The following is a 17764-nucleotide window of genomic DNA, read 5'->3' as shown; positions in this document are numbered from 1 at the left end:
TGCCTCAGCTATCTACTGTCTACCTCAGGTTCTACAGAGGTCCAAACTGTCTGAATCCTCCACTGCAAATTATCTCTTAATCTCCAACAGAAACCCAAAAGCTAGTACTTATCCTTAGAAAACCTGGATATAACTGTATTTATTCACATTTCATAACACCATGGCTTAGAGCACTTCCACAAAAAGCCACGGGACCTGAGCTCTAGGCCCAAGAGGGCTATGAACAATTGTCTTATCTTTGAGTTTCTACAACACCCTACAACCTTCCTGTCATGGGACATGCAGGGTGAGAACATGCTCCAAATGAAAGACTGAGCAGACAGACCAGCAAGAACCAGTGTGATGAAAGCAGTAAAAGGCAAAAGAGTTCTCATTCCAACAAAGTGGTTTCATCATTTAACAGGCACATGGAGGAACTGGGGGCTCTTCCCTCGCTCCCTGGAGCACACTCATTCCACATCAGATAAGAACAGCTTAGAGGAGTCAGAACCAGAGTTTCAGCTGTAGATCATACCCTGAATGTGCCTACATGGCCTAAATTCTCAACAGGCAGGGGAAAACACCTATGTCTGATGGACTGAGTACTCTCCTCCAGGCTTCAGAGGAATTTGCTTATTTATGTTAAGGTTTAGATTGTTGCTGTAGGAAGAGTGCACTGTCTCCAGGGCAGTGGGGCAGTATCTGCATTTGGCAGACAGTATTCTGATCCTCACTTTTTGCAGTTTCAGACTGAGGCAAACAAATTAATCCCTGCAATTCTTTGTGAGACAAACAATTACCTTCACCATGCACATTGGAAACTAAATCGCAAAGGGTAATTAGCCTGAGGATACAAGGAAGATTCAGTTTCAGCATGTCTTCCTCAGACCTCCAGCATACTTGCATCAATTCTGCAGAGCTTAGTTCAAGATAAGAATATGAAAGATTAAGAACAAATCTTTAATACCAGGAACTACTTGTGCTTTCATTTGAGAACAGTATTATCTTCCTAAACATCAGAGGACTGGTTCTGTTAGGTGTCCGTCTTTAAAAGTGAGGGACTTGAAATCTACCTTCCCTTCTGAATTGCATAATAAACTAGGGTTGGAAGTTATGAAAGTTTTAATTTTTCTAAAACAACCAATACTCCATATTCCCACTTGGATAATTCAAGAAACATTAACATTTAAATGCTACGTCAGAACAGTTTCAGCATTATATTTAAAAATCAGAATTATGGTGATAATAGTGCAGTGATACAATGCATCATTGTTAACTTGGGATTCACTGCAATCTAACCTGCCTCTCTACTAGAAAACCTTTTTAAGAATTTGCAAAGAAAAAATTATGTGGACTGTGATACCTAGGGTGAAATTTGGAAAGCTGAGGAACACACTAACAGAAATCTAACAATATGATTTCCCAGAAAGGAAAATAAATGCACATTTATTAAAATTTAGCTTTCCTACACTTGTTGGTTGCCAAAGCATGGATAGGAAACTATGCTACAATGAATAACTCTTTCCTGAACAGCAAAATGCTCATTTGACATGTCTCAGCACGTCTATCACAAAAATAAAAATGATGTGGGGGTCCCACAACTTTAACATCGGTGCTGTTGAATGCTGTGTGTGGGGCTTAGCTGCTGGCTGGGGTTAAACCCCAACACTAAACTGTAATTTCTCCAGGTGGGGGAGCAGTGGAGCTGTAAGATGGGGAAATATTTTAGAGTCAAACTAATATTGCAACAAAAGTGCAATTTTAGAAGTGGCTTGAAAAAAATGGCTGTTAGTCAGTGTATTTGATATCAAATTTAATCCAGAAGTGCTACTGGTAGCTATTTCCAGCACTAGCTAAGACAGCAGCTATGCTCCTGATTTCTGCCCTTTTTTTTTCCTAACTCTTTGAGTTTTTTCCTCCCTTAGGGGTGTGAAATACAAACCCCACAATAAAACCTTGTTATCTCATTTAGAGGAGTGAATTCATATTTCACAAGGGCTTCTGAAAATTCTAGCCTTTATTTTACTCGTTTTGTCTGGCTCTATGCTTTTCCTCACACTGCAGTGCTGCAAGGTGTTTACAGTTAAGAGCTCTCTCTGAAGCCCAGAGCAACAATTCAAGAACTTCTTCACTTCTCCCTGTTCCTTCGTGAAATGCCCAGAAAACTTCCTTCCCTCCTAAAAAACTAGGAGTCAGCTTGATTAAATAGAGGAAGGAGAGTACTACCTTGTGAAAACATACTCAACTATGCTCCCTCTTGTATTCATAGATGGTATAAATTACAAATACATTACAAATACAACATTTGTATTTTAATAGATTTGTTAATGTTTGCTTAGACAAAGCTTTGAGAGGCCAAAGACCCTCTTCTTTGTATGTGCAGTAGGTATACAGAACAGGTTCATACAAACAATTCTGGTGAAATGCTTGTTTTATTAGGCTCTAACCCAACATCAGATAAATGGACAGATGCAACATACCCCTGAGGTACGCAGTCTTTACCAAAAGTTAGCAATGCCTGTGGTAAGCCAACTCTAAGCTCCTGTGCATGGAAATCAGAGTAAACTATTCAGTGCCATTAAATAAAAAAGTAACTGAAATGCTGAAGGAGAAAATCATCACATCTTTAAACTATGCTGTAATTAACAAGGCTATAACATAATAACAAAATTTATCATTTATGATATTTATAATCTAAAAAGGCCTTCATAGGAATGACTTGTCCTGCAAATGGTAACGTCTAAGTAACTCAAAGCCTCATGGCTAGTAAAGCTACAACAACACTGACAAAGAATAATGCAAAATCATCTTTACAAAATCTTTTCCCTGTGTTGCTCATGTTTTCTATCACGAGAGTAATTTATCTTTGGAACCTTCCCCCAGAGAAGACTGGCTATTTTTATCATTGTTTAATGTTTATTTTACTTTCTGAAGATAATGTACTCATTCATGCTCATTCACAATGAAACACATAAAATATTGTATTTGTCATACCTGTTTCCCCCAAGAGAGTCCTGAAGAAGCCTTGTAAGCTTTGAATCTCTGTATGGTACATGAGTTGCCTTCTTACTTTTATCTCCCAGTGCACTTATTACATTGCCAAGTGCCAGCTACAAAACACCAAATCATGTAACACATAAGTTAAAAGAAATTCCTGAATAGTTTTATTTTAAAAACAGCTAAAAATGAAGTCTGCATATTGTAAAATAAATATACTCATGAAACTTAAAAAATTTCCTTAGGATTTTTACATTTAACACTAGACATCTGTGAACTTTTCTGCTATCAATGGTGAATCAAATTAATTGCAGCCTGATATCTGGAAGTGCTAAGTGCTTTGCACAATTTGGTTGCACTCTCTCATGTCACTCACAAGCTAAAGTTAGAATTACTTCACATAACAAACTTTTACTTTCAATGATTATTAAAGCTGATCTCCACTTCTGGCAGCAGCTATATTCATTTTAAAATATTTATCAACTGCTTTACACTACATTTAGAATTAAGTATGGGCATTCGCATTGAAAAAAAAAACTTACTATCCTTACTAGTATGAAATGAGGAATGTCTGGTGAATATTTAAGCATTTAAGGACTGAAATTGTGTAATTTGTGGCTGTCCTATTTCATTGCTCAAAGGATCTAACTCAAGTTTATAAACAAATATTTGGATGCAAAACTATTTCTAAAGTGCAACTGCATGTAGTTCAACTATATGCCAAATTAAAGAGCATTCCTCTAGATGGCACCCTGTACAGACAGTTCTTCTTGAAAATGGCCTTACTGCACCCAGCAGCTGACAAACCGAGTACACAACTGTGACTGCTTTGAAGTGTTTAAATCCCTTTCAATCTGTTTCCCCAATGCTGAGGCCTGGAATTAACTGTAAATGGAAATTCTGTGATCAGATACTGCTTTTACCACACGGATTTTCACCTTTGTGCATTCTGTATCCTGTTTGTTAGGGATACACCTATATCATCTGAAGTTTCTGTTGTGCTTATAATCAGTGATGAAATTGAACTAAATTCTCTCTTCCATACAATATAACCAGTACATCTACAGAATATAACCACTGTCATGCAACAGAATCACTAAGAAAATTCTAGTTACAGAATATCTACCTGTAGTACTACACACTAGACCAGAAGAGACATGTTTTCATGTAGAAAGTAAACATATATTTCTGTCTGTAAAAGTAAACATATATTTCTGTCTGTAAAAGTGAATTGCACAGAGCCTCCATTCAGCCAAGCAGCTCAAAACAAAGGCATGAAACTACAATCTCCACTGATAATCACCAGCTCTACTTTTCAATGGAGATAAGTAAATGTTAAACAAAACATTTAATAAAGTTAATCAAAAGCTACATGGAAACCCAATACTCAAACAAAATAAGTAGTGATGCTATAAATGAAAAATTTTATTTCTAGTTGTAAGTGTTTTGCCTGGGGTTGTTTTACATTGTACTTCATAACTGTAATAAAAACCAAGCATTTACAGATGAATTAAGCTGACTCATTGCCCATGTTGCACATGCCTGTACTCCTTACAAACTGCTTATAATGTTCTCCAATTGTTTGGATCTTGACCCACTAAAAAATAAAAGTTAAAAAAATGAAAGGTACTTTACAATATATTTTAAAAGTTAAAGTAACTAACTATATTTCATAAGCTATAAGTACTAGAATTTGCTAGTTAGGGTCTAATACAACTGAAAAACCATTAGCAAGCCAGGAGCCAGAAAGAATCAATGCGCACTATCACATCCTGTGCAAAGCTCAGTCTTTGTTTACTCAACACTTTTCTACTTTAGGGATTACTGAAAACAAGTGATCCAAAAAAGGAAGAAAAGATGGTACCAACAACCTATGGGAACAAGTTGTATAGTCTTACTAGTCCACAGTTGATGGAAATTCCTTCTTTTGCCCTTTCTCCTGTAGCTCCTGTTCGCTTTAACCTTTCAGATCCTGCTAAATCAACAAAATGGAACTTGGCAGTAAGAGTTTCAAATTCATTCATCTCAGAAGACTCTGATATTATTCTGTTATCGGTGGTATTATCCTGAAATAAAGAATAAGCCATAAAGCTTAGTAAGCTCTTTCACATTAACTTATTTCATATTATCTTTCAATTAACATTTGTCTACTGCAAAGTTCAATCAACGATTATTTACAAGGCTTGCCATCATGTTATTCTTTTATAACAGTCTCTCCAAAAACTGTCACCATTTTAATCATACGTACTAACATATTCTTGAAGACCCAGCTCCAGATGTATGTAAATGCCAGTTACTTTAAGTATAAGCTACAACTGTTTCTTGATGGGAGGACGAGGGGACACATACATTAAAATACGCAAGTCTTCAGCAAAGTGCACAACAACATTTGTACCTCTCCTGGAAGGCAAGTCTTAAATCAGTTGAAGGAAATTGATTAAAATACCAAACTTAATTATCTAATTTCCTGACCCACTTGGTTCATAAACCTCCCAAATAACTGAAAGATATTTTGTTTTAGAACTCTAATCCACATCACCAGCATCCCTGTGGCATGGTTCTTCAATTTTATTGTAGGAATTAATTTTTAAGCCAGTTTCCTAGCAGACAGTACTCTACCAGCACTTCTGACTTGAACAGAAAATGGGGATAGAGGAGGCAACAAGGGAGAAGAGGTTCCTTCCCCACAGCCCAAGTAAGCTGTAAAAACTGGCACTTGACACATACCTTTGTCAGTGTGGGGAGCCTCAGTGCACTACAGTGAGCTACCACAGCCTCAGCCACTCTTTCCACTTCATGTCCCAAAGCACAGCAGCAAAATTACCCTTGTTCATTAGGTAATCCCTAGCTTATTTCTATCCATTATTGTAGCTGTACTATAAATCCCTATTTCTGATATTTTGACATTTACACTGCTGTTTGCCCACACTCTCTTTTGCAGCCCTCAAAGCATGCTTTTGCTCTTGCTTATTTACTAAGCCAAATGTACAACCAGAAACTCCCAAGAAGCATGGATAGTGTGAACACAGTGTGAGGAATGGTGTGTCTGTGCTGTAGCCCTGGCTGCCTGCCGCAGAGGGGAAGCAGCCAATGCTGTCATCTGAGCAGGAGAAACTGTGTTGCCCTGGTAACAAAGGTCTCCCAAAACTGTTGTCTACAGAAACTTGAGCTGCATCTCTCCTGGACACCCAATAATAGCTCATATTAATTTATATTCCAGGAGCATTCAGAGGCCAGTGTCAGGCCTAACCTCTACTCTCCTAACACCACAGGGAAAGAAGAGGGTGCTGTCTTCACAGATGAAGGATCTAGCAATGCCCAGCTCCAGACCATCAAATTACCTTGCTCATATCTCCCCAAAAAAAAGAGAAACAAGCCAATTTGACATAAGACAGAAGGCAGCCTCCTATTCCTCTAGCACAAGTATCTGTTAAAAGCCAGGCAGAGCCAGGCAAGAGTCCTGCGTGTGGCTCAGCTGATGCAGAAGGCTACAAGTACACCTGCACCAGCAGACTGCAGTGCTGACAGCCTGAGGGAAATGGGGCTTCCAGATGAGTTTTCTTGCTCCCCAGCTAAATGGGCAGTTTTCAACAAAACCTCTGAACAGACAGTGTCACCATGCAGTGACTGAGGTGCCCTGTCTGGGCTCCAAGTGCGATACCAGTCCCTCCCCCAAGTGAAGACAGATAGCTGCCCACACCACCAGGTTCAGCGTGGAAACCAGGAAGAAGTATTTTTAACAGGTACATAAAGGAGGTCTACATACCGCAAAGGACCAGGGAGTGACACTCATTTTGCCTGCAAATGATTATTTGTAGTGTTACAAAAAAAGCAACCCGCCCCCAAAAAAGTACAACTACAAATCCAATTCCCTGTTCCGCATGCTTGAAAGCTTGATATCTGTGTGTAAAATGCTAGCCAGACACACTTAGGAGTTCAGCAAAATATTTTAAAATTGATACCTTTAGAAAAATCAAAATAAGGCCCCCTGAAGCTACTGTAGTTTTAAGTAATATGGATTTATGGGGAACTCCCCTTTTTACAAGGTATACCAACAGCAACTAACAACCAACCAGTCACACGAAACATCTTCTACAGAACAGCTCCATGTACATTCATAGTTTAAATCTCAGGTTAAGCACATAACCCCAAACACATACATATTTAAAATAAATAGACAAAGCCTCAGAATCAAATGCTTTACTACTTGCTCTATCAACATTTAATCTGGAATATCCAAGTGTTTTCAGTTTGCTGACTGCAAGCTTAAATCCACTAAATACTAAGACAATTTGAAACACTTTCCCAATTAAAGACAAATTACATTTTAACATTCTGGCTTGTGTATGTTGCAACAAAATACTGAAGAAAATGCTAGAGGAGAATGGGCTGGTTCACGTAAGAGGTTACAGTTTTATGGTTGCCTCTGGCTAGAAGATGGTTATATACGCACAGATTAAATCAAATCATTATAACGCTTAGCAAACTCATCCAGCATCATGACGACTGTAGCATCTTTACTAAGTGCAATTCAGATAGCAGTGGCTGCTAAAACAATATTCACCTTTTGAAAAATGGTTACTAAATTGACGATTAAAACCAGCAAAGATACATACCGTGTTAAATGCAGGACAGGCTCTGGTTTGACATAAGTGTATAGTAAAGATAGCATGAGACCGTGAGCTCTGAACATTCATCTGAGTGCTGGCAGTGGTTCGAGACAAAGCCCCCAGCTTTAGGCACTGCATCATCTATAAAATAGACAAGAGGTAAACTGCATTGTTTGGGGTTCAAACAAAAAGTGTTCCTGTAACACTTAGGGCTTTAGATATAAATAAGCTTTTTCTCTTTGATATGATTTCAGTTCCTTTAGGTCAAAAAGCAGAAAGGTACTTAAGCAAGCAAAAGTATTTTCTACTGCTTCTAAAACAAGATGCTTTGATCTTTGTACCCATCTTTTTGCTGTCCCCTAGTAGTAACATAGCAACCTTCCTTTCATTCACCTGTGGCAAAAAGGTGAAATTTTTGTACTTTTTGTACAAAAATCACACAGTAAAATAATATCGGTATTCAGATTTGCAATGCACACGAATGGCAGTTTAACTCACACCAGTCATAATGCAAAGCTTTCTTGTCACAGGAAAAAAACACCACATACAAGATTTGGGAGACCAGATTTACATACATGCCAAAATTTTCACTCCCAGTAGAACCACATTATTAGTAAAAGTGTGTTTCTAGCAGATTCAAGTGGTAGGAAATTACTATCAAACATTTAGCAGACTTAAGGCTACAGAAAATAAAGAAAACTTGTAATTCAGATTTGGCAAGTGAAACCTATCTTTTTAACTGCTTAACAAAACACACAGAAAACATTTTTAGAATGCATTTGGTATGCTACAGAGTAATTTATTTATTTATTTTCAGCGATCACCTCTGATTCTCCATTCACAGTTCGGGTTGTAACACCCACTGTATAAATTCCTCCTACTGAATCTTCATGTATTTTAATATTTGATTTTTTATTCTTTGCATCAATATCACGTGTGGTATCAAACAGATCAAGAATTTCTTCATTGTAAAGCTGAGGAGAGAAGAAAAAAAAAAGATATAAACCATATTATTTAAGGAAGGAATTCCTCCATAAACTAACAAAACTGTGCATGGTACGTACAGAAAGTTCTAAAAATGTCAAGGCTCTCAGAATAGATGCTATGAAACATCCAAACTCACAAGGACAATATGGTAATGTAGCAACTGCAAATTAAGTCACCTGCACACCTTACTATTATGCCACCCAAAGCTGCCATAACTTCCTCCAGATTGTCAGATCTGGGAGAAGCTTCTTTGGTGGCACCAGGGAAGCGGAGGTTCTAGATGCCAGCAAAACAACCACAGCAGGGGTTTCTGTGGCAGGCACCTGCTCTCTTCAGATTTGACCTTGGGCTTTCCTTTTGTTGATTCAGTTGGCTGCCCCCTTCCACCAAGCACTTCAAACTCACTCTACTTGCTCTCCCTGCCAGCACACCTTTTCTCATCTCCTCCCTCACACCTTAATTCTATGTTTCTCCTTCATTTGGATAAACTGTTCCAGGCCTAGAAGGAATTTAACCTGTAACAGTTTTTTGTGCAAGCTGCTTATTAAAGACACCTAGAAACAGGCCAAAAATACACCTACCAACAGGTCAAAAATACTATGGGATGGTTTCTTGAGCAGGGCTTTTGTACTTTCCTCCATGCAATACCTACACTTAGTGCTCCAGACTGAGTCACAACTTTCAGGCACGAGCACACAAGCAACAGCAACTATCTCTTGCATGTTTCGGGCTGCTTAGTGTTTATTGCCTGTTTCATTGGGTCTCCTGAAGGCAAATACCATCTAGTGGTCTTTCAATTCAATATCATTGTGCACATCAGACTTTTAGGTCACTAAATAATATCAGAACAAGGAAAGACATCAGAAATTACTATGTAGTTATCTGTTACAGGAGATGGATTATCATTTTAAGAATGCTCCAAGTTTTAGGAAGTGTTTAAATCCAACTGAAGACATCAGGGAAAACAAAATAAAGAAAGAAATAACAAACAAAAAAGCAGGTCTCTGCTGATGTACACTGGAACATTTCCACTGTCTTTAATTTGGTTATACCAACTAACTTCAGCAGAGCTTAGGCCAAACTGATTAAATTCCTGATCAAAGTCCCTAGGTAAAAGCCAAGGAACCATTGCAATGGATGTGCATTCTCCCAATGTACTTTCTCATATACTGAAAGCAAAAGGTTTCTTCGTCAGTGAAATGAATATAACAAAACTCTTGAACAGATTTTAAAAGCTAAAAGTATGACACTATGGCAAAGTGTCAAAAGCAGGCAAAGCATGGTGACCATTCAAAGGCACAAAGTACAACTGATGGTTTTTTATACATATACACTTTCTTGCTTTGAGGTTTTATAAAGAATTAAGCAGGCGAGAGCAACAGGCCCCACAAAAATACGTGTGCTACAGAAAGGGGTAAATGACTACTGCGCTTCAAAATAACTCTGCGAAGAAAACTACTAAAATAATTGGAGTAAGATAAAAAGACTCTTTATCCATATTCTGAAGAGCTGAAGTAAACTAAAATGTCCTTTTAAAATCTTGAAGATTAACTCAAAACATCTTGTGGGAAAATAAATAAATGTAACAACCAAATAAAAAAAAAAAAGGATTAATTGGCTTAAAAAAACCCAATGGAGTTACACGCAAAAAACACAGGTTGTATTTACCTCTAAGAACTGTGCATTCACTTTAAAATCCGGAGGTGGAAGTCCTTGTTTAATAGCAGCTTGTTTTTTTTCTTCAATACATCTGAAAAGATGCTTAACAGCACGGGATATAATGCCTTGCTCCTCTTCTGTTATATTGACATCAAACCCAGTGCCCATGGTGTATGTTTTGCCAGCACCTGTCTAAATTGAAAAAGGATTAGTCACTAGAACAATTAACAGTACACAGAGAAATGCAGTTTGTGAACATTAATGCTAGATAGTGACTATTAAGTCAGTCTGTCATCTCTACAGTATTAACATGCAAAACAATAGGTCATTCTGGGGTGAAAAGGGATTAACAGCAAAAGTTGGACAAAATCTACTGTTTATCCACAGATCACATACAAGAAGGCAGGAACCAGCACAATCTTTCATAGCCTTTCCCCTACAAACTTCTAAGCTTACACTGCCCTTGAGCTATCATGTCTGAGGTCAGAAGAAGAGTTAATGTTTTCAACAGAGACTGTTAATTAAAGCATATATTTCGAACGTAGAAGCAGCATTTGCAATTTCAATTTGCAATTTGAAGTAGATCAAATGACTCCCTTAATTATGATGTCTGGCTATCTCAGGTAGAATATTACCATTGTTTTCAATTTATAAGACAGCACTGAAGAATACAAGACATACGTTCACTAGGAAGATAATTTAATTAAATGTGAAGTCCTTATAGAAAATAAGGCAGTGTTGTGTTTTCACTCAATTAGTGAGGAAAGTCAAAGACAAAATCCTGCTGAACATAATCTAAACTGGATCTGCACACTGCTAGAGTTAGCTAGCTAAAGTCCAGCTCAAGATATGACATTTAACAATGACAAAATTCAGCATCTAAGACTAAAATTTATGCAATCAATTCCTAAAGGAATATTCAGAAGACAATAATGCATTCTCTACATTGTGCTCAATATTGCAGCTTTAAGAAGTAATATATGTACCCCGTGCACTGAGAAGGTGTGTTCTCTATGAAAAGTCATTTTGCCCACAAACAAACAATGTGGCCTGAAGCTCACTAGAATCTATTTTAAAAAAGCTTCTCTTCCCAAAAGTGTCTGAAAGCACAGAGGGATGGACAGTTGCTCAGAAAAGAATCTCAGTACAACCTAGCTCTACATAAAAACTAATGCAGCCACTAATTTGTACTGCTGCATTTGGGGTGAATTAAGAAATTACACGGACTCATGCTATTGTCAGCATTACTATTAATTCTACTGCCTATATATTGTCTGTGTTTCAACTGCCATTCTGCACAGAATCTGTACAAACTCCTAAACAGTCTCCTGCAGGATACATCATTTAAAATAAATCCAAGATGCTAAAACCCAGGCTCATGCATTCCATAGTTTAAGAAAAAGATCAGTCACAAGAAACTGTTTATGTCAAAATAAATACTTTGAAATAAAGTAAAGCTTACCTGGCCATAGGCAAACACAGTGGCATTATAGCCTTCAAAACAACCTTCAATCAGTTTTTCTATACATTGTATATAGATCTCTTCTTGCTGCGAGTCTATGTTAAAGACATAATCGAAAGTGAAGGCCTTATCCTTTCCCAGGAACACTTGAGGTTCTCCGGGTGTGACAGAGGTACAAATATGGCATCCTTCAATCTTCTCTTTGGCTAGCTGTGGTCTAATTCTAGTTTGGAAAAGACAAAAGAGAACTATTAGAAATTCCCATTATCAGGGAGAAGAACATATGAACAACGTAAAGAAGAGATCTGAAAAGAATTCCTGACTGAAAAATAGGAAATTTTCATCAAGCCAGGAAGCTTCCAGCTGTCTGTGCCACAGAACTGACCATATCAGAGCCCCACTCCTACAACTGTTCATGCAAATGACATTGTCTTCTCTGAAGGTTCACCTATCATCTTCAAGTTGATGACCTGCTAGAACTCTGAACATTCCTGGGCATATATGGTGCACTAGTGAAGAGTAGCCTGCAGGAACCTTTTCAGACTTTGAGATCATATCGGACTTCTTCATGATTTCATTGTAAAAATGGATTTTAATAGCAACAGAAATATGAAAAAATTGGACGATAATTTAAGTAGTATTTTGGGAGCAAGGATCCCCAAAACCTACATATCAACTTAAACAACGGCCTCCTTGCTAAGAGCAGGCAGAAAGGCTCAGTTGTTCTTTGACAGGAAAGGCGCTTTGTCACAGCAAAACACTTCCATGTGATGTTTAGTTTCAGTGAAGCAGCATACCTCCAAAGGAAAGAAAAAAATATCTAACAAGTTCTAAAGAAGAGAGTGTCTCATTCCTCCTTATTTCCCCACTGAGGCAAAGTTCAGGCTTTATTTCAGTTTGCTCCATCTCTGACAAACTACTTGATAGAATATAAAGAGTTCAAGATAGCTGTATTCTCTCATTTTATTAGTTCTTCTGCATTCTCAGTACTCTTGCAAACTTGCCAAAACTGAATTAATGCACTGGCTCTGTGACTAAAGAACACTGTAGAGGTTTATGATTCAACTGGTTTAATGGTTAACTATCAGGAAGAAAAATTCTGGCCAACATAACATATTATTCCAGCTGTAATTAACTAATAATTTGTTTACAAAATTATCTTTTTATTTGTTTTAAAGAAAAAGTATTTGTAACTTCTCAAAGCAGCACCAAATTTATAAATGAAGAAAAGTGTGCAGCTTAAAAGACAAGGGAGAAATAAGGATATATATACATATATATATATAAATAAAAAGGGTGATAAATCATCAGCAGTACAGCTACATACAAAATCATGGAGTATTTCATATAGATTTTCCACTTACATCAAACTTTAAGTACTTATATTTACCTTAGTATGGCTGCTTTTGGTTACATATGTCTAAGTTGAAGATCTGTACGCAGAGTATACTTTAAAGGCACATATTCATTTTGTATTCCATGCATTAAGGGCCACGTAGCATGTAACAAACTACATTAGTGTTTGATTTGGGGTAGTTGTGCTGTCTTGAAGCAAATTCCCCCAGCATCTTCACTTACCACATGCTACTTTGGATCACAGAGCAGTTTCAGTGTGCACAGATTATACCCCTTTCAGAGGAAACTAAGCCAAAATGCTCCACTCAAAACACAAAATTTGTTCCAAAATCTAATCGAAACATAAGGGCCCAAAGGTACCTACTGCTCTACTGCAACCATGCCAATGCTTGCTGATGCACAGAGACAGGCTCCAACGCCCCTGAGTGGACTGCTGCAGACTAGCCCAAATTATACCAGCACACACACTTCAGGGCAAGTTAGAAACATGAGGGTGGGAGAGAATCACATGGAACATGATGTATCTCTGCAGAGTGCAAATTGTTCACCCAGAGATGTGCATTGCTATCAGGAGTATTCTTCAGAAGTTTTATTTTAAAAGCTTCATTACATTCCACTGTGTGGCACTAGGGAATAACAATCATTTATTTGTAAGGGTTTCTTCACATTAACTCCTTTATGGAAAGTTCATTAAGGATCAGGCAGTACACCTCCCTTGTCAGCATACCCTCTAGTGTGAAGTGCAAATTAAGCAAACCTTTGAAAAATACAATTAAGGGAAGAGTATATGATGTGTAAAATAGGCATAAATAAACGGTGTTTGCATTTAAGGACAGTGTGTAATATAGGTCACAGATATTCTCCCTATTAACAATCATTATCATAAGGATTTTTTTCTCTTTAAATTAGAAGGATGCTAAAAATAATTTAGGACATACATAACCCCTTCACTAACAAACTTGATCCACTAGCACCTGTACCCACTACACAAACCTGACAGATAGAGTCCTTAAAGGGAAATTAATCATATGCCTTTCTTAACAGCTTTCTATACAACAAGAAAGTTGAGCAAACAAAAGCATGCAGTCTATGACACAATATTTAGAAAATACCAATACTCAGCAAGTTATTCAAGGCATTAAAATAAGGCAGTAGAAGTCAAGTCAGTGGGCAAGCTTCTTTTTCAGACTAAGCACTCTTATTCTTTCACTAATCCAGTGCGGATGGCACAAAGACAATCAATTGTTCTTATAAGCATGAACTCTGAGTGTTCCTAAAGCTCCAGCGGTACTTGTCACATTATTTCCTGGTATAAGAAAGCTTAGAAAGACCTGTTCTAAAAACCAATAACACATTTTCAAGATCAAGTAACCTTTCATGCATCACAACCTCAATTTCCAGCCAGTTCCAAAAGGCTTTTAGCACTAACTTGTAGAATGAAAACTGACAACTTGAAAGAGAAAGAGGGTTTTTCCATCCTTTTTTTTTTTAGGTCAGAATTAATTTTCTGTGCTGAATAACTGATGCAATTATGACAGGTGCCAAATAATTTTCTCCTTTCTACTACTAAGTAAAGGCTCAGAGTGACCACAAAGAGGAACAGCATGCTTAAAAATATCAGTGATTTGCATGATAATTATTACAGTGATGAGAGGACTAAAGTGAGAAGTTTCGATGTCAGCCTGCAGAGACTTCCCATGAGGATCCTCCCAGCTAGCTCTTTGCCTTGGAGCCAGGGAGCACCCCTGAACATTCTGCTGCTCAGCACAGCAGCAAGCTGCAAGTGCATTCCCTGCAACCATAATCAGGCCACAGCAAGATACCATTCCAGAGACCAGCTGAGCTGATGGAAATCTTTGTCACTACTAGCAGCTTGCTGCCAGCACAGTCACTTCCTTGGGTAATCTCACAACAACCAGAGACCCAGCAGCAATGGCACTGTCCTTCCTCCCTAATCTACCACAAAATCTGAAGGCAGTGCTAAGAGGAAAAAGTAGCATTTCACCAGCACATCTGCAGCACAAAGGGAAAACAAAGCAAGACTTACCACATCAGTAAAGCTTCACCCCAAAGACAGACTCCTTTCTTATTCTGTAACTGCCTTTACACAATGTCCTGCTCTGCCACAGAGCTGGGAGGTAGCAACAAGAGAGAGATCACAGCTGTCAGGTTTGAATGACATCTTCCCTAAAAAGGGTGTGCAGAAAGGAGATCTTCATCACCCAACCTAAGGTCTGCTCAAGGGATACTTCGTGCACCAAGATCTATATAGCTCTCTTGGTAAATTCAGCATCAAGCTAATACAATGACTTAAATAAGTAAGCAACAAATACCTTCAACCTGATTTCTAGCTGCTTATGAACCTCACTGCTCTCAAAGTCTTACTATTTGCACTCAATGTGTGGTCTGACAAGTAACAGTCCTCATGCAAGTCAGATTCTGTTCCAGCACTGGCTATAGGAACATTTCCTCCTCCTCCACCCCACACATCAGTTGGAAAGTGATTTTTCTTTCTGATTACAGCCAAACTTTTCCCACTTTCATGTCTTAATGTGGTCACTTCTGTCAGCAAAGCAGGCAGCGCCCATGCTTTAAAATGTGAGAGTTCATTTCAATGATCTCTCTCTGCAGTTCCCAGCCTAGTTGTATGCCACTGGGATTGTTCTCCAGGACAGGTTTGACTTCACCCATTTTTTCATCCACGCAGCCCCCATCTCACCTGTTTTTCAGGCTACTCTCTTAATTGTGTACTATCAGGTGTTTTCTACCTATTTACAATCACATCTCCTTGGACGTGGCAACCACCCAAACACCACCTTGGCTTGCATCCTTCCCTCTCTTCCCCTCCAAATCATGAACACACCCAAGTCTTGTTTACATGTACTTTGCAGAGCCTCCAGGCCACACATATGAAACTTAATCCCCTAAATCTATTCTGCCTCAGCACAGGGACAAGCTGTCTAATTAGGAAGGCTAAAATAGCCAGTGGTGGTCATAGTAATGCACTAGATTGTACTAATCTCTCAGTAGAATAGGTGCACAGTGTCTCTGCTAAAAATATAGTCAGCTAGAACAGACTCCAATAATACAGTCCAGGGACTACAGCAATGTTGGGTCAATACCATGTGTTATGGTCGAGCATTAGACTTCCCAGAAGTGATTCTTCCTCAAAACAAAAAAAATATCATAATATCCCCCTGAAAAGCATCCTATCTTGGTTTATTTCTAGAGGCAGAAAACTGTCCCAGTGATAAGTATATATTATTTATATATATATATATATATATATATATATATGGTTTTATAAGGATATAGGTGGAATACATGCACACATCTCCTTTCAGCTACTGAACAATTTTGACAGTTCATTTAAGACCTCCCCATTATCTAGCTTTTCCTCAATCTCCATAAATCTATGATCAAGCCATCCCTTAAACCTCATTTAATATACTAAACAAAATGAGACCAGTGAATTTATTTTGCATGTAAAGTACTGCAAGTACTATTCTAGCAAAAGGTATTGTCACAACATTTACCACATACCTTCTCGGCACCTGTACAGAATAGTAATAAGCAAACAAGTACCTCTAAGGGTAACCTATAAAGGGCAAAGCATCAAGTTATTCTCATTTTACAGAAAGAAAAAATACATCACAGATTAATTTTGCAGATAGCAAGACCTAGCCAGAAGCTGGGTGTTGGAAAGAAGGTGAAGTCCCACAAAGTTCTTTTTCATTAAAAATTTCTGCTGTGGGGAAAAGACTGTCTTCACCTTGCTCAGAAAAGCACATTCAAACACCACTCAAACCATGTGCAGTGCTCAGCAGCAAACAAGTTATCCTGTAAACCCAACTCTCTCTTCTTACATCAAACCTATTAAATTTCACACAATTAAGTTTCACGTGTGGGTATATGAAATATTAAATCCAAGAGCACCTAATAAAACTTTTAATGAAGCATAGCAGGCAATATAAACTGGTAAACAAACAAAAGCTCTCCAAACCTGATAAAAAAAAAAGAGAAAGCAGATTCCTGCCTGTATTTTGGCATCACAATTTCTTTTTCCCATTCCATTTACAATTATGCTCAAACCACTCCCACTAAACATAGTCCTTCACAAGGAGGGAGCTAAAGAAAGCTGGACAGATTCCTTCCCACAGACAACTAATACTTTTGCTTGCATAAGCTTTTCAGTATTTTTGCTAGCACACAGCAGAATCTTGCTTGCTTCTGTGATTATCAGCACCTCCAAATGAGACTTCAGCTATAGCTATAGCACCTGAATGCATTATGTGAACTAGTGATTGAAATATTATTTCTTTACCTCTGAATGAGGTATACAGATATAAAAGAGCCTGACATACGACAAATACATGACAAATGCCAGATCTACCTCTTGTTAGCACAGCAGTAAACAGGAACAAACCTTCTGGCTTGTGCCAGCAACCATCAACCACGGTAAAGAGTTTCTGTTCTGTTGCCAGCATGTCTGGGCACAATGGCCCCTGCACCTCCATTGCCTGTGGCAATCATCTATGGTGCTAAGTAACACCAGCAGGTAAAAAAATGCTCATATTTGGTGAGTTACAATTCAACACCTTTAGCATTGATGTGCTTCTGTAATGTCCCCCTCAGCATTTCCAAAGAGAGGTTTTGGTGACCAGTGAAACAAACATGAAAAGTCTGAACTGTTTTAGAATGCTTTTATCCTGCT

General features: G+C 38.1%; 1 protein-coding gene across 10 annotated transcripts in view; it reads right to left on the bottom strand.

Annotated features, from left to right (window-relative positions):
• Positions 1-17764, bottom strand: part of KIF21A (kinesin family member 21A) — a 94475-nt gene that overhangs the window by 51517 nt on the left and 25194 nt on the right. For 9 of the 10 annotated variants that reach the window (XM_062638314.1, XM_062638316.1, XM_062638322.1 and 6 more), the window contains exons 2-7: positions 11695-11917; positions 10242-10424; positions 8411-8560; positions 7593-7727; positions 4875-5042; positions 2974-3089 (exon numbers count right to left, since the gene is read on the bottom strand). In XM_062638314.1, the coding sequence (XP_062494298.1) occupies positions 2974-3089; positions 4875-5042; positions 7593-7727; positions 8411-8560; positions 10242-10424; positions 11695-11917 (975 nt within the window). Of the gene's footprint in view, positions 1-2973; positions 3090-4874; positions 5043-6742; positions 6785-7592; positions 7728-8410; positions 8561-10241; positions 10425-11694; positions 11918-17764 lie in introns of those variants that run through there. The other variant, XM_062638323.1, reaches the window with a different exon arrangement.

This window comes from Pezoporus occidentalis, unplaced genomic scaffold (assembly GCF_034315485.1).
Source record: "Pezoporus occidentalis ecotype Australia unplaced genomic scaffold, CSIRO_AGI_Poc_V1 ctg56, whole genome shotgun sequence".
In the NCBI taxonomy this organism is placed as follows: Eukaryota; Metazoa; Chordata; class Aves; order Psittaciformes; family Psittacidae; genus Pezoporus; species Pezoporus occidentalis.
The sequence above is the reverse complement of the archived record's forward strand: the minus strand, read 5'-3'. Positions and strand labels throughout refer to the sequence as shown.